At 60.2% G+C, this 16906-nt stretch overlaps 2 protein-coding genes across 2 annotated transcripts; both read left to right on the forward strand.

Moving 5' to 3' along the window:
• The first annotated feature begins 783 nt into the window (after positions 1-783).
• FKBPL (FKBP prolyl isomerase like) lies at positions 784-2915 on the forward strand. Its single transcript, XM_059702399.1, has one exon. It carries the CDS (start codon positions 1837-1839, stop codon positions 2875-2877), a length of 1041 nt encoding a protein of 346 aa, XP_059558382.1. The 5' UTR covers positions 784-1836; the 3' UTR covers positions 2878-2915.
• Positions 2916-3347: 432 nt separating this feature from the next.
• Positions 3348-12535, forward strand: ATF6B (activating transcription factor 6 beta). The gene is made up of 18 exons (XM_059702378.1): positions 3348-3503; positions 3909-3988; positions 4087-4165; positions 4351-4442; positions 5064-5199; positions 7961-8043; positions 8176-8311; positions 8393-8524; positions 8650-8783; positions 9299-9484; positions 9565-9656; positions 10064-10249; positions 10395-10502; positions 10592-10673; positions 10841-10911; positions 11087-11198; positions 11320-11404; positions 11850-12535. Exons 1-18 carry the CDS (start codon positions 3422-3424, stop codon positions 12074-12076), a joined length of 2103 nt encoding a protein of 700 aa, XP_059558361.1. The 5' UTR covers positions 3348-3421; the 3' UTR covers positions 12077-12535.
• Positions 12536-16906: the final 4371 nt, after the last annotated feature.

Genomic DNA, 16906 nt, shown 5'->3' on the forward strand with positions numbered 1-16906 from the left:
TTTCCCAGAAGTCTCTGAAATGGAAAGAGGAAGAGGGAGGAAGAAAAGATAGATTAATTTTCAACAAGAGCCCAGGGATTCCAAGAATCAAGAGTATGTAGCCATAGAGGGAAGGAGGTGGCAGTGTACAATGTACTAAGGTCACTCTGGCACAGAACCCAGGAATAAAACTTGAAAAAAAAGTCTAGGTTAGTGAGTTTCAACACAAAACAGGAAGTGGACGGTTTTGAGTCACACCTGTGGATAATGACGAAAGTTTTCCCTCCTGACTGTCCTGGCATGGTCCTTGTAGACATGCACAATGGTAGGTGTTAAAAAGCAAGTAAACGGGCCAAGGTGAGGTATGGAAGTGCAACTCTCCTTTCCTGAAGAGCTCTGGTGGCCCAACCGTGCAGGATGCTGGACAAGCAAGGCTGAACCACAAAGGGACCTACATCTTCTATTAGGAGGAAGAGGCCCAGTTTTCCACTGATACACCCAGTGGAGCAGGTTATACTAGTTATATGTACAAGATATAGGACACACTAAAGGGGCACGGAGCAAGGGATGAAGGGAATGGGGTGAGGTTATTCTAGAATCATGCTATTCAAAGTGTGGCCCGTGGCCCAGCTGGTGTGGCTCAATGGTTGCACGTCCACCTATGAACCAGGAGGTCACGGTCTGATTCCCCATCAGGGCACTTGCCCAGGTGGTGGCCTTGATCCCGGTGTGGGGCACGCAGGAGGCAGCTGATCAGTGATTCTCTCTCACTGATATTTCTCTCTCTCTTCCTCTGAATCAATAACAAATATATTTTTTAAAAACAAAGTGTGGTCCGTGGACCAGTAGCAGCTGCGCCCAAGTGCTTGTTAGAAATGCAGAATTGCAGGCCCCTTCCCAGACTTCCTAAAGCAGAACCTGAAATTAAAGTTCCCCAGGTGCTTTCTATGAACATCACAATTTGAAAAGCACTAAGATTTCTTGAGGAGGGCGAGCTTGAAGGCCATGATGAATATGAGGGAGGAGGGCCGGACGGGGAAGGGGCCTGAGGATTCTCTTGGAGCGCCTGGACAGCGCGGGCAAGGAGCGCAAGGTGGCCTCTGCCGGGCAGCCCCGAACAAGGGGACAAAATCAACCGCGCAGGGCTTGAGGTCGCCGGAAGAGAGGGCGCTGGTCTGCCGCCGCTGCCACGAACCGCCCCTTCTCCCGCATCCGCCCCTACCCGCCAGCGCGGGGCTTCTGGCCGGCCACCGGCCGTGCCCGATTGGGTTCGACGGGCCCAGTTCGGCTGCTAAGGCCTGGAGCTCCCGGGAGCGGGGGTGGGCCCGACTGCTGGCAGCCAATCGGGAGGCGGGAGAAGGCTGGCTGCTCGCCCTCTGGGCGCGGCGTCACCGGACTCGCCGCCGCGCGGGCTCAGGTTAGCTGTAGGTTCCTGCCTCGGCCCTGGCCCGGCCGGCTCTCCGCCTGCGGCAGGACGCGGAGGACAGCACTCAGTGAGCCCGTAGCGTCGGAAGCGCAGGTGACCCGAGTGATCCGGCAGCGCCACCCGGCGGGACGCTTCGGCCGCCCAAGGACCTTTGGACTCGATCGGTTTCCCTCGTTGGGGTGGCCACAGGGCCGCAGGGATTTGTGGACTTTGTAGTTCCGGATTCTGCGTGGAACCCAGGCTGGAGCCCCACAGGGATTTTTGGAGGAAACAAGAACTTTGAGGCCCAGGTCCCGGAAGGACAGGAAAGGAGTCTAAATAAGAATCTGCCGTTAGCATTGTTTTGATTATTTTTCAGGTCTGACCTGAATCTGGTCCATCTCTTTCCGATCCAAACTGTTTACCCACGGGGGAGGGGAGCAGACAGCGAAATGGAGACGCTACCAATCAATCCAGTGGGAGAGGAAAGCACCTCTGAACCGCAACAACAATGCGGAGGGAACCCCAAGAAGAGCCTTCATCCAACTGCTCAAACTAGGCAGCAGCCCCAAGAGCCTGGAGTTCTCGAGCTGAGAATGAGCCCAGCTCCCAGCCAACTTCTAGAGGTTCCTCCAGGGGCTGGAAAGCTGGCTGCTGCGCTCGAAGGAGACGCCGAGAAGCCCCGTGGATCGGCTGGTGAGATGCCAGAGCCGCTCCGCGCTCCGGATCTCTGGGACTGTCCGGATGGGAGCTTTGTCAAGAAGATCGTGATCCGTGGCCACGGCTTGGACAAACCCAAGCTGGGCTCCCGCTGCCGCGTACTGGCTTTTGGGTTTCCTTTTGGGTCAGGGCTGCCAGAGGGCTGGACAGAGCTAACTATGGGCTTAGGCTCGTGGAGGGAGGGGACCTGGGGGGAGCTCACGGAGAAATGTTTGGAGTCCATGTGTCAGGGTGAGGAGGCGGAGCTGCAGCTCCCTGGGCACTCGGGACCTCCTGTCCGGCTCACACTGGCTTCCTTCACTCAGGGCCAGGACTCCTGGGAGCTGGAGGCCAGCGAGAAGGAGGCCCTGGCTAGGCAAGAACGTGCGCGGGGAACAGAGTTATTTCGAGCTGGGGACCCAGAAGGGGCTGCCCGATGCTACGGACGGGCTCTTCGGCTGCTGCTGACTTTACCTCCACCTGGCTCTCCAGAGCGCACTGTCCTTCATGCCAACCTGGCTGCCTGTCAGTTGCTGCTGGGACAGCCCCACCTGGCCGCCCAGAGCTGTGACCGGGTGCTGGAGCGGGAGCCTGGGCATGTGAAGGCCTTGTACCGAAGGGGGGTTGCTCAGGCTGCCCTTGGAAACCTGGAAAAAGCAACTGCTGACCTCAAGAAGGTGCTGGCAGTCGATCCAAAAAACCGGGCAGCCCAGGAGGAGCTGGGAAAGGTGCTCTTTCAGGGGAAGAAACAAGATGCAGGACTGGCTCAGGGTCTCCGCAAGATGTTTGGCTGATTAAAAGTTAACCCTTAAAAGGGACAGAAACCTGTGAATCGTGGTCTGTGCTGTGAGATCTGGGGGCGTGGGCCCTGAGGGAGGGTTTCAGCCCATATCCCATTCCCAGTGTTTGCCTTCCTAAGGGAGGTGGCAGTGGTCTCAGTGCACCTCTTTCCCTTTTTTTTACCATAAAAAGCCATGGCCACGTGCACTATATTTTAGGGGGCTTACCCATTTCCGAAGAGGAGTAGAAGCGAAGTTCTAAATTTAGTACAGTCCGCGGGAGCCGGGGGACTTTTAAACCCTGGAAACTACACCTCCCAGGCGCTTTCGCGCTGGGTCCCCTTCCGCGCATGCGCAGGTGCTAGGCCGGTCCCGCCGAGCTCCCATTGGCCCGGCCTGTGGGGCCGCCTCTTCCTCGGAGGCCTGTGCTCAGCACCCAGCTGTCTTACTGGTCAGAATAGCTTCCGGGACCGCCCCCTTTTTTGAAGAGTCAACTCCTTAGTTGCTGAGGAGAGAGGCGGGCCTCGGACCCGGCTCGTGGTTGGGGGGCGGGGGAAAGATGGCGGAGCTAATGCTCCTCAGCGAGATCGCGGACCCGACGCGGTTTTTCACCGACAACCTGCTGGGCCCGGAGGACTGGGGTGCGTGGAGGGCGGCCTGGCGGCGGGGAGGGCTGCGGCGGCGGTGCCCTGGGCACGCCGCGAGGAAGCGAGCCCCAGAGGGGAGGCCGGGCCAGGACGGAACCCACCTTCCGAAGGAGGGCGGAGCGGGGGTCCGGCGGTGCTTGGGGGCGCGGGAGCTGGGGAGGTCGCTGCTCGCTGCGGGAGCGCCGAGCTGGTCCGGGGTCGGGGAGGAGGAGCTGGCGTTCGGCGGTATCGCCTTCCTAGGGGGCGGGCGGCGGGTCCGGCCGGCGGGCCCAGTGCGGCTGGACGCCGCCCGCCTCGCCCCCCGCCCCCCGCCGCGCCCCCGCCGCGCCCCCGCCGCGCCCCCGCCGCGCCCCCGCCACACCCCCGCCCCCGCGCCCGCCGACGCCGCGCCTCTTGCAGACTGCACGCTGTACGCCGGCCTGGAGCAGGTGGCCGAGGAGCCGGCGCAGCTCTTCCGCTGCCCAGAGCAGGATGACCCGGTATTGCCCCCAGCACCCGCCCCGGTGGGTGGCGGCGGCCCCGGAGCCCGGGCTCGGCCCCAGCCGTTTCTCACAGCCCCCCCCATACCCCCCTTCAGTTCGGCAGCGGCATGCTGGACGTGGGGATGGATGTCAGCCCCCCCGAGCCCCCGTGGGACCCCCTGCCTCTCTTTCCAGGTAGGAGACCATGTGACTCCTCCACCCTCAGCGGCCTCCTCTTCCCCGGGTCCTCACACCCGACACCCCGCCGGTGTTCCTCCCGCCTTGCCCAGCGGGGGGCCCTCGCCCACGCGTCCGTGGACACTTTGTGGACTCTTCTCGGGCTCCGCCTCCTGGTCATTTCCTACCCCCTCTTCCTCCAGATCTGCAGGTGAAGTCTGAGCCGTCCTCTCCCTGCTCCTCCTCCTCTCTCAGCTCCGAGTCCTCGGGCCTTTCCACGGAGCCCTCCCCCCGGGTGAGAACCCCCACTGGGCTGGCGAGGGCTCGTCCCGGGCCCTAGGTGCTGAGGGGGACGTGTGTGGGGTGGGGCCTTCTCTCCCTCCCTGTCAATCTTCACATTCTCCCTTGCTGTAATATATATATGTATATATATGTATTGATTCCAGAGAAGGAGGGAGAGGGAGAGCGAGATAGAAACATCAGTGATGAGAGAGAATCACTGATCGCTGCCTCCTGCACGCCCCACACCGGGGATCGAGCCCGCAGCCCAGGCACGTGCCCTGACTGGAATCGAACCGGGGACCCTTACCTCCGCAGGCCCACGCTCTGTCCACTGAGCCACACTGGCCAGGGAAAGGGGAACCTTTTAATGCATAGAGGTGCGTGGCAGCGTGCCGGCGGGGACTTCCGGAACTTCCTGCCCAGGTTCCCCTCTAAGTATTTGAAACCAGGAGATGCCGTCACCCTCCCTGGAGTCAGGCAGGAGAGAACCGGGCTTAGGGAGCTGCCGTGCCATTCAAATCGAGCGTCAGAGCATAGGTGTTCGTGAGCTGTAAGCCTTTGTTCTGCTCTTACTCTCAACACTTCCCCTTTTTTGTTTCCTTCTTTCTGCGCCCCCCCCCCCCCTTTCACCCAGGCCCCTGGTGTAGGGGAGGTGCTGGTTGTGAAGATAGAGTCCTTGGCACCACCGCTCTGCCTGCTGGGAGATGATCCAACATCCCCGAGTGAAACGGTCCAGATCAATGTGGGTCCCACCACTGATGACCCCTCAGGTACTCACAGCCCCCCCCCGCCAGGCTTTACCAGGGAGGACGGGCATGTGTGGTGGGGGGACAGGACAAGGAGGAAAGGGTGGGCGGAAATGACAGATAATCAGGAGAAAGGCCGGGAGTGGCAGGGAGAATTTTAGGAAACCATAGCAAGGGCAGCACTGACGAGATGGGTGTGATTTTTCTTTCTTTTTCTTGTTCCTAGTATTCTGCTGTGTGATTTAACTTCCTGTTGCTTTGCATGTTTTAAAGACTTTGGACAGTTTATGGCATAATTATTTATATTATTTTTTTCACTCTAACGTTTTATTATAAAAAATCCTAAACATACAGAAAAATTGGAATATAGACCCAACTCCTAGATCCTATAACCAACATTATTTGTGCTGTTCTTAAGTGTTACCAAGTTTAGGTACCCTTCTGTGTTTATTCAGTAAACATTTATTGAGCACCTACTCATACCAGGTACTGGACAGGGTGCTGGGGATGCAAAGATGACAAAGACGACCGGCACGCTGCCAGGAGACTCCTGTAGAGTGGTGGGGGTGGAAGACGAGTAGCAGTGCACACCGGTGTGCCCGCTGTGGCGTGTGCCCGCTGTGGTGTCGCTCTCGGAGCGCTGGGCCCTTCGCCCGCGGGGCTCTGTCAGGATGTGCTGCAGAGGAGGGCTTCCTGGCTGAGCTGGGAAGGACGCATGGCAATTAGCCAGAGGGGACTGAGGGAGCGGGCACGTGTGTCTTTAGATGGATATGAGCAGGGAGTGGGGATGGCAAGGCGCCGTAGAGGTTGTAGGGCCGGGGGGGGGGGGGGGACCCTGCTGAAGGACTCTCAGTTGGTGTCCTGTGGGCAGTTGGGAAGCTCTGAAGAATCAGGCAGGAGCGCGGTCTGCCTAGGAGACAGCTCTGGTGGCAGAGTAGAGAATGGACTGCAGAGGCGGGACTAGAGGCCGGAGGTAGAGAACCAAGGAAGAGGCTCCCGCAGTTAATCAAGTAAGGTATTTGGATGCCGAGAAGAAAGCAAAAAGAATAAAGTAGAATGGATGAGCTGCAGTGACCTCCTGGGCATTGAGCAGGGGTCGAAGAGGAAGCCTGGGCTTCTGGCTGGGCAGCTGTCCAGCGGGTGATGGTGCTGTCCCCTGGATAGCGGTGTGAGAGCAGGAGCCCTCTGCTCAGGGGGCATGAGGAATCCAGGCTTGGCCAGGCTGAATGTTCAGCTCAAAGTGCCTTCAGGGTTTCCTGGCACTGCCTCCCAACCAGAAGCAAGAGGGCAAGGGAGCCGGTAATGGAATCCACTCATGTTTCCTCCTGGGATTCATGGGGCAGGGAAAGATGGAGGGAGGATTTGGAGGAACAAACATTGTATCCAGCACACTATTAAAAGTTGCAAAGAGGACAAAGTAAAGATCGAAAAGCCTTGAACAGCAAAAACATTGTTGATGACTTTACAAACAGTAGTGTTACTGGAGTCAGATTCTCCCCTACGACTTGTGTTTTTTTGTGTTTGTTTTTTTAAGTATATTTTATTGATTTTTTACAGAGGGGAAGGGAGAGGGATTAGAGAGTTAGAAACATCAATCAGCTGCCTCCTGCACACTCCCTAATGGGGATGTGCCTCCAACCCAGGTACATGCCCTTGACCAGAATCGAACCGGGGACCCTTCAGTCCACAGGCCGACGCTCTATCCACTGAGCCAAAGCGGTTAGGACAACTTGTGTTTTTTGACTTGTACTTTACTCGTCACTTTGATAGACATGAGACGTAAGGCATGGTCCTTGCCTTCGGAGGGCCTCCTGAGGGTTATAACAGATGGTTAGTAGCTCAGCTAGTGGGTACCTCCGAGGGTGGGTTCTGAGTGGCTGGTGGACAAGGAAGGGAAGGAGCGTCACTTGTCACTGAATTCCCCTTTGTTCCTCTGGGAATCTTTTATCACATGACTGTATTGCCTATTCAAGAATAGAAATTGATTTTAAAATTTAGATTAGAAATATTAGTGATCATATAATTAAGTACCAAAGTGAGTGGTATGGACCAGAGGTGGTAGCACACTGGTGACCTTGGGCTGCCTCTGGCCCTTGGGAGGGTTTCAGTTCACCTCCGGGGGCAATCGGCGGGCCTTACAGATTTAACAGGCCCCGAAGGCGCAGCCGTGACTGTGGCTTGGTGATGTGGTGTCTGGGAGGCTGCCAGACGTAGGGAGGGAATTTGTGCGAAAGGACAAGCAGTGAGCTTTGTGTAAGTCCAGTTGAATTTGTGTAAATGGTGGGGCATGAGAATGGAAGTGACGAGCAAGGAGCTTGGGCATCAGGGTCAGGGCACGGGGGGCCGTCGTGGGCAGAGATTGAGGCTTGGCGGCGGTCAGCATGGAGCTGTGTGCTAGCATTCGGCCAGGGAGAGATGAGAATCCAGGCAGACAGGAGCGTGGGCCCGTAGGAATGCTGCGTCTCTTGCTGCTTGGGCCTCTGCATGAAGGGACCGGGCCTGTGAGGGAGACAGGGACAGCGGGAGGGCAGGGATGGCCCTGAGGAAACCGCGGTGGTGGGAAGAGGAAGGAGCCCCGCGGAGCGCAGTGCTGGGCGGAGGCGGGAGGAGCGCCTGCAGCCAGCAGCCCCAGGGCACCCGCGCCTCCGATTGCCTGCCTAGGGCCAGAGCAGCTTTCTCTGTGGGTGCCAGGGGAAATGACCCTGTCCCCGTTTCCCCATCTTAACTTTCTTCTCCTTCAGTGTTTGGCTGATCTCCAGCTCTTTGTCTCGCCCGCCACCCACAGGGGTCCAGACGAAGACAGAGCCCGTCTCTCCTCCCTCCATCAACTCGGAGGCGTCCCTGCCCTCCACAGAGCCCCCCAGCCAGGTGAGCATCAGCGTGCCCCCTCGGGCACTGCAGTGAGCTCCCTCTTCCTCGCTCTCCGAGGGAGGAGAGCTTTTCTTCCTCAGCTCCTCTCCTTGACACTCCTGACACGCATTTTCCGGAATGCCTCCGTAGGCTTTGGTAGGAAAGGAGGCACTGGAAGTGAAGACCGAGTCCCCAGCCCCTCAAGGGTGTCTCCTACGGGATGTCCCTGGCCCGCCACTTGGAGCTGTCCAGATCAGCATGGGCCCACCCCCCGAGGGCTCCTCAGGTAATGGGGCCTCCTGACACTGGGTCTCTGGCCAAAGGCCTGCAGTCCTGACATTCCTTCCTTCCTTCCACCCTCCTTCAGGCAAAGCCCTGCCTGCCCGGAAGCCACCACTGCAGCCGAAACCTGTGGTGATAACCACGGTCCCAGTGCCGCCCAGCGCGGTGCCCCCCAGCACCGCCGTCCTTCTGCAGCCCCTTGCCCAGCCACCCCCAGGTACTGCGTCTGCTGACTGACCTAAGGGAGCTCATAGCCACTGAGCCCTTGGGTGCTCAAGTGTGGGCACCGTCCCCGCCTGACCCACAGCTCTCTGACCTCTTTCTCCTGCTCACTTGCCGCAGTGTCCCCAGTTGTCCTTATCCAAGGTGCTATTCGAGTCCAGCCTGAGGGGCCAGCCCCCCCTGCTCCTCGGCCTGAGAGGAAGAGCATCGTTCCAGCTCCTATGCCTGGGAGCGCCTGCCCACCTGAAGTGGACGTACGTCCTGGGGAGCGGGGGGCAGGGCTGGTAATGGGAACTGAAGAGGAGGGTCTGTCACGGGAGAGAACTGGAATGAGGAGAGAGCAGAAAGTGAGGAAGCAGACCCTTAAGATGATCCGGAAGGTCAGAGTGGACTCCTGCTTATGTGTGAGTATCAGCTCTGTAGTTTCAGGATCCTTAGGTTTGTTATCAGAGGCAGGCTCTTCCTCCTGGGAAACCAGTTAGCAAGGTTCACTTGGGGCCTAAAAAGGAGACTTGTGAGGAGAAGCAGCCACCAAGGAGAGGGACCGAGCTTCCGCGGGGACCGGGTAGAGGACGCCCTTTCTAAGTCTGACTTCTCTCCGCTCTGAGGAGCAGGAGCAGGGTGTTTCATAGAGGAGAGCCCCCCTCTCTGGTGCTGTAGGTCAGGTCAGGAGAGCAGCCCCTGGATTGGGGGCCAGGGGTTCGGTTCCCTCCCCTCCCCTCCCCTCCCCTCCTCTCTCTCATTCTCTGTGGACCCTCTGGGTGCCTAGGCGAAGCTGCTGAAGCGGCAGCAGCGAATGATCAAGAACCGGGAGTCGGCTTGCCAGTCCCGGAGGAAGAAGAAGGAGTACCTGCAGGGGCTGGAGGCGCGGCTGCAGGCCGTGCTGGCGGACAACCAGCAGCTGCGCCGGGAGAACGCTGCCCTCCGGCGGCGGCTGGAGGCCCTGTGGACTGAGGTGAGACTTCTGTCCTTGGGGGATGAAATACAGGCCCCTTGGGGGGACTCACCCTCCTCTGTCTCTCCTCTGCGCCTCAGAACAGCGAACTCAAGTTAGGGTCTGGGAACAGGAAGGTGGTCTGCATCGTGGTCTTCCTTCTCTTCATTGCCTTCAACTTCGGGCCTGTCAGGTGAGACCCTCCTTGCTCCCCAGAACCTTCGGAATGGAGCCCCCCCCCTCACCCCCGGCCACCTGGTTGCTGCTGTGGCGCCCTCCCCCCATCGCCCCACTCAGAGACAGCCGTGGTGTCCGGGGGCAGGATGTGCCCAGCGCTCCCTTCTAGCTGTCGTTAATCTGACGAATGGCAGTGCTGGGCAGTGGTGCTGACAGCGGTGACGAAAACAGACGCAGGTGTTTCCCGAGATCTGGGCTCTAGGTTAGGCCGCTCCTTTTCTCTCGTTTCCTGGCCCCATGGCGTAGGGACTGTTCTCATTCCATCTCGCTGGTGAAGGGCGTCAGTCATGGATAGCAGCGCTTGCCCTCACCTGCCCTCGGTAAGCTGGACTTCTCCCCGCGCCCTGTCCTCCCCGCTCACAGCATCGGTGAGCCCCCTCCGGCTCCCGTCTCTCCTCGGATGAGCATGAGCGGAGAGGAGCCTCGGCCCCGGAGACACCTGCTGGAGTTCTCCGCGCAGCTGCCCGCCCTTGGAGTCCAGTCCCTCCAGGACCCCTCCCAGGGCCCCCAGGAGCCCCAGCCCAGCCTCGAGGGCCGGCCGAGTTTCAGGTGAGCCCTCTTACTTTCGGGGGTGTCTTCTTCCCCAAGTTCACCTTTGCTTTTTGAGGGAAGCCACAGGTGCTCCGCCATCAGGGCCGCCTCTGGTGGCGGACTGGGCAGCTGCGACCACTGCCTCCTCCCTGCCGCACTCCAGGAACCTGACGGCGCTCCCCGGGGGCGCCGCGGAGCTGCTGCTGCCAGGCCTGGACCAGCTCTTCCTCTCCTCGGACTGCCGGCACTTCAACCGAACCGAGTCCCTCAGGTGCGGGGGGCCCAGGGCTGGGGCACCTCCCCTGCCGATCATGTGATGTGTTCTGGAGCCCCGTCTCTCCTTCCTGCTCCACTTCCCAGGCTTGCTGATGAGCTGAGCGGCTGGGTGCAGCGCCACCAGAGAGGCCGGCGGAAGGTGCCCCGCAGGGCCCAGGAGAGACAGGTGGGCAGGGCTGTGTGTCCTGGGTTCTGAGGGACATGTCCTTGTGGAGGTTTGAGGGAGTGCTGAGGAAGTGGCAGGGTGGGTGTGAGCTGGTACCAGCTTCCGGGGCGTCTCTCTCTCCCTGCTCCCTTCACCCTCTTCAAATCCTTAGACACTTCTCCTTCCAGAAGTCTCAGCGACGGAAGAAGTTGCCTCCAGTTAAGGCAGTCCCCACTCAGCCCCCCGGGCCCCCAGAAAGGTGAGTCTGGGGGCTGTGCTTCCTTATGAAGTGGGGTTCCATTCTGAAGAGCTATACCCCCAAGAGCTGGCCTGCGCTGTCACCACTGCCACCAGTGGCCTTACGCCTCCCTCACCTACCGGGGTCTCCTGTCTTTTTTCCCCCAGTTCCAAATCCTGTTTTCCCACCTGCCTAGGGATTCTGTGGGCCAGCTGCAGCTATACCGCCACCCGGACCGTTCACAGCCAGAGTTCCTGGATGCAATTGACCGACGGGAAGACACATTTTATGTTGTCTCCTTCCGGCGGGTGAGCGCCTCCTTCCGACCCATCCCCATCCCCACCCCCCTGGGGTCCCAGCAGTGTGTGTTCAGGTCAAGGCCGGAGAGCAGCACCTTCACCCTCCGGGCCTGGCCCCTGTGTTTCCCAGGACCACCTGCTGCTCCCAGCCATCAGCCACAATAAGACCTCTCGGCCCAAGATGTCCCTGGTGATGCCCGCCATGGCCCCCAATGGTAATTCCTTCCCGGTGTGGGGAGGGTCCTGGAATTGAGGAAGGGGGCATTCTGATAGGGATATCCAGCATGAGGAGCTGAGGGGCGATCAGAGGGGGGTGGGGCGTTCAGAGAGATGCTAGGCCCTGGGTGAGAAGAAGCAGGAAATGGGTGCAGAGCAGGACAAGATGCAGGAGACGGAAGGGAGGAAGACGGGGCGGGGGGTGCCGGGAGAGGGGGGAGCTGGGAACCTGCTGGCCTCACCTCCGTTTTCTCTCGATGCCCTCCCTCTGACCTCACACTCGCCAATGGCCTTTTCCTCCCCTCCCCCCTCCCCTGCACTGACTTGTTCACTCCCGCGCTGGACCCGCCCGGTCACCGTTCCCTTTCCCCCCGTCCACTGCTGCTTTTCCCACCCTCCTCTCTGTTTGCCTCCCCCTTCTCTTTCTTACTCCCCTTCTCACAGAGACCCTGTCAGGGCGGGGTGCCCCTGGGGACTATGAGGAGATGATGCAGATCGAGTGTGAGGTCATGGACACCAGGGTGATTCACATCAAGACCTCCACAGTGCCCCCCTCGCTCCGAAAACAGCCTTCCACCCCGGGCAATGCCACAGGTGGCCCCTTCTCAGCTTCTGCAGCCGGCCAGGCCCACCAGGCCACCCATCGGCCCCTCTACCTCAATCACCCCTGACCTCTGCCTCTCACATGGACTTAGGACTAGGGGGCGGGGGAGGAGTCACCAAGTGGGACCCTTTCTTATTTTCCTGATTCCTGGGCTTGGCTAATTGGTAATGGAAGGACAGGGTGTGGGGTTAAGCACTTATTTGGTGGTGAGGGGGCTCACCTCTCTTCGCCCCTTTTTGGAATGTAGGGCTCCTCTCATTTCCCTAAACACGCAGCCCCTGCCTCTCTCTTGAGGGGACTGAGTGAGGGTGAGGCTGGGGGGGTGGGCTCTGGACTCTTCGCTCCTCTTTTGGGGGTAGAGGTGGGACTCCAGTTGGAGAGCGGGACAAAGGCCATTTTACGTTAGGAGCTTGTTTCTGGGTACAAAGGACGGGTGGTGAAGAAGATCGGATTTATGTGTGTGTGTGTGCATCTTTTTTTAACTATTATTATTATTAAATAAACAACTTGGAGGGAGTTAAAGGAATTGTGGCTGCCTTCCTGGCTCATGACAAGCGTCTGGGGGAAAGGCTTCTCCAGGCCAGGGTGCCTGAGTCAAGCGCTGGAGACAGCTGGCTATGGGGTGGGCTGGGTGGGGTCACAGGCCGGGACCCCCTTGCCCTGTGGGCGGGTGGGGGGGAGGGATGCCCTGTGGTGTCACAGCCCAGAGGACACAGATCCTGGAATGTGTCTGAGTAAACAGGAAGGACAGGGCCCACGCCCTTTGGGGTGAGTGCCTCCCTGGGTCCCCTGCATTCTAGCAGGTTCCCCTCCCTCCCCTCACTTTCCTGGACAAACAGCTGAGCTGGGGCCAGGGCTGTGCCCAGAAAGGGCCCCGGGGAGAAGGGCTGGGGCGGGAGCAGGGAGGGTGTTGAGGAGCGTGGTCTTGGCCCTGAGCTGGAGGAGCCGGAGACTTGAGGGTCCGGTTGAAAGAAAAGGACCGGGGGCAGGGGTGGGGCGGGGGTGCAGAAAAGGCTTTCTATTAGGAGGAAGGGGAGCAGGGCAAAGGGTAAGGGGCGAGTCTCACCCAACTTGTGGGGATCCCCGTCAGCGGCTCCTTGCAGCGCGCCTCTGACGCCTGTAGGAGTGCCCTGGGTCAGCAGGAGGGTGTGAGCTGGGCCTGGGCTCCATGCCCAGATGACTGGACAGGGGCCACCTGGGCCACAAGCCCAGGCCTGAAGGGGGAGGAAGAACCTCACGTGTCCAGCCAGCCCCCTCCCCCATTACTGTGTTTGGGGAGAAAACAGAGTAACTGTGGCAACCTGGAACTAGGCTCTCCCCCTCGAGGGCAGCCCTGCTCCTCGGCCAGCACTTCCTGTCCGGGGCCCCTCGAGCCTGTGCAGCCTTATCCAGGCGGCCAGAACAAGACCACCTGAGCTGGCTTTTCTCAGTGCTGTCCTTGCTGTGGAACACTAAGCCTGGTCTCCTCATCTGTTCAGTAGGATGCCTGTACCTACTTCTCAGGGTTGGTGTGCGGGAGAAATGCCGAGCACGGGGTCTGGTCTGGTCCGTAGTAGACACCTTTTCCTCCTCCCCGCTCCCTGCTGCGTTTGCACTGTCCTCTGCTCTGGTCCGCTGTTATCCTGACGGGGCTCTGGGCGGCACGCAGCTCCTCGCTGAGTGGCAAGGGACAGCGGCACTTGGGTGTGAACTGGGAGTCAGACCCTTGGCTGGGAGAGTGGTGGTAGGAAGGGTCGGAGGGTGCAGAGTGGGCATGCCATGGGGGTTGAGGCGGGCAGTCTCTGGGCTGCTGCCCTGGGTCCAAGCGGATCTGCAGCCACAGCCCCCACCGAGGCCTCCTGGCCCGTCCCCGCGCACTGTGGGCCCCTGTCCCAGGCCCACTTTGTCTTTCTGGCCTGCTTTCCTCCCTCCGGAGCCTGCCTGGTTCTTACCAGCAGACCCAGCGCCTCTCCTCCTCTCTCAGGGTTTCCTTCCTGCCTTTGCCCTCCACCTGCCAGGCCCATCACCTTCCCCTTTTGACCCATTATTCTTCGTTCTTTTTGTTTCTGGCTTTGGTGCTTTCCCCTTCCTCCCCCTCTGCTTCACTCTTTCCCTTTCCTCCTCCTTGTTCTTCCTCTTCTCACTCCTGCTGCTGAGCCTGTGCAGCCTCCGCCTTTTCACGCCACCCTGCCCGTCCCCATTTCCCTTCCCACCGCTTTGTCTACATTCCTGTCACTCTCCGTGACTTCCTCTTCCCCCCCCCCCCCGCTCAGCCCTCCTCCCCTCCACGTCCCACTCCAGCCGCTGTGTTCTCCCCAGCTGTGGGGGCCAGGACTGGAGAGCCTAATGTTTGCCTCATCATTTTGCTATGGCCCTGGATACAGCACATCTGGATTCCGGGGCCCAGATGTGTGGTTGCCAGAGCGACCTCAGTCCCTCTGGTAAATACAGCGCCCACCCGCCCCAGAGCAGAGAACAAAACAACTGTGTGACTTTCTTTTGTCACGAGATAGAAATGTCCTCCCTCCTCCCTTCTCCCACACCCATGTCTCCAGGCAAAGGAAGTTCTGAGGGTCCAACTCTTCCTATGGCTCCCCCACCCCCCAGCCTCTTAGTTCTCTCCCATCTTCATCTCAGACTCGACTCTTCATCTCTTCTCTCCATGTTCCTCTTCCTCTCCACCTCTCAGCCCACTTCTCACTAATGAAATGTCGACCCCGTCTTAACTCGGCAATTTCTTCTGAGTCTACGGAACAGCGATGCAGAAAGAAGGTTCAGAGACCCAGATGGCCCATCCTCCTCAGAGAGTCCGTCTGGGCCCTTCCCTTGTGTCTGCCTAAGTCTTCATCTTCCCAGGGCTCCTGTCTAGGGAGGGAGAGCACAGGCTTTGGGACCAGAGAGCCTGCACTGAGGCCACCTCCCTCCCACCATTGGAGTCCCTTGGACAAGTCACTGCTGGCTCCTAGCCTCGGTTCAGAGAGCCCCTCTGTGGGAAAGCACTTTGTGCTGGGAAGCCCGCGTCCAAATGTCTTTCCCTCTCGGGACCTGCTTGGACCACAGCTCTGCTTCCCTCCTTCCCCTTCGGGTCCTTGCCCTTAATTGCCCTGACACCTCCTGGCCTCCCTTTCTCTCTTGTCCCTTATCCTCGAGGCCCAGGCCGGGACACGGACTGGGCCAGGACACGGACTGGGAGGTTCATTCGAGGCTGGGGGCCTGGAGCTGAAGACCTGACAGGGTTCAGAGCACAGCAGCGTGCGGGCAGTTCTCGGCAGCACCCCTTTCTGCCTGTCCCCTTGGTGAAGGCGGCCTGGGGTTCCCACCGCACTCCCCTCTTCCCTGCGGTCCCTTCACAGCCCCGTTGACAAGCACTGCCAGGCACCTGCTCTGGTGAGGCCTGGTGTTTTTCTGATGAGATGCCAGCAGCCTGGCGCGGGGCTGTCCCAAGGCTCCGTGGGCTTCAACCCCGGCATCGAGCGAGCGAGTCTCAGCGATTGTCTCAACCTGGAGAGGCCTCGTGGAGCCCAGAGGTGTGCAGAGCCCTGGCCTGGACTGCAGGCCGCCGCCACGCTCCAGCTCCGGCTCCTCCCAGGCCAGCTCTACGGGTGGTGGCCATACTGCCAACATAGAAAATCATAAGGCAGGGGACCCCCAAAACGGACATGACCATGGGACACCAGTGCTAAAACCTGGGGTGCCAGCCCCCCCCACATCGTGTGTCTCAGACCCCCACCCAGAGATCTTGGGAAGCTGTGGGGGCTTCGGGCCAAGACAGCGGAAGGAAGCTGCACCCGGCTTCATCCAAGATTCTGACTTCATCTTCCCTATCAAAGCCAGGAAAAAAACACACCCAGACACGGGGACACCCACGCGAGCCTGTCCCCGGCCCCAGGGAGCGCACTGGGACCTGGCCCAGCGAGCCCTGACCCAGGACACCTGTGCCCCAGCCCAAGCAGTCGGGCTCCTGCTCCCTTTCTCGGGCGGGCGGCTGGCCGGCCAGCTCGGGGAGGGGGGAGGTGTGCGGTGGGGCAGCAGCAGCTGCCCTCAGTGTGAAGCGGGTGGGGAGGGCTCAGCCCCTCGCCAGGGCAGCCGCACATGGGAACCGAGGCCGGAGAAGCAGCCAGCAGCCTAAGCGGGTGCGTGATGCTGGTCTTCGTCTCACCTCCAGCCCCCACTCCCACCCTGCACTGCCCCCCACAGCTTCACCCAGACCTCCTGCCTCTGGCTGTGCAGCTAAACGTCCACCTAACTTTCAGGCCTCCCTCCCTGTCTCCCCACACCCCAACTGCCTTCCCGAGGCTTTTATGTCCTGGTGTTCAGCCAGTGCCCAAGCCTCAGCTGCCTTTTCTGGAGGAATTTGCTGGGGTGGGAGCGTGGAAGGGGCAGTGATGGGAGCTGGAAGAGCAGTGCTCTGAGCGAGCAGGCAGGGGGCAGGGGGGGACGAGGAGTCCCAAGGAGGCCCCACGCTGGGAGGGATCTGGGCGTGAGAGGGAGCTTTCCTCCTGCCCCACACCCCAGGCGAGAATTGCTGGGGGAAGGAGGAGCTGGCACCCCAGGTGGAGCAGTGGCAGCTGGGAAGGGAGGCGAAAGGGAGAGAGGGTCGTGGTGGGGAAGGGTGTTGGTAGAGGAGAGAGCAGGTCTGAGAGCAGGAGGGACAGGTGGAGAAATGGTGGGGGCGCGAATAGCGCACGGGCGGGACGATGTCAGGCTGGGGGAAGGTAGGGTGGGGGAAGGACACGGGAGTGGGACCAGGGGTGGAGGGCAAGTTGAGGTGATTGTGGGACTCAGTCATCCCAGCCAGAGGGGGGGTCAGGGGAGAGTCGGGAGAGAGGAGGGGCGTGTGGTGACGGGAGGGCCGGGCGGGGTGGGAGGGGCGGCGGGCCTGCCCTATCTCCGCTCCCTCCCTGCCCTCACGCGGGTC

The sequence above is a fragment of the Myotis daubentonii genome, chromosome 6 (assembly GCF_963259705.1).
Source record: "Myotis daubentonii chromosome 6, mMyoDau2.1, whole genome shotgun sequence".
Taxonomy (NCBI): Eukaryota; Metazoa; Chordata; class Mammalia; order Chiroptera; family Vespertilionidae; genus Myotis; species Myotis daubentonii.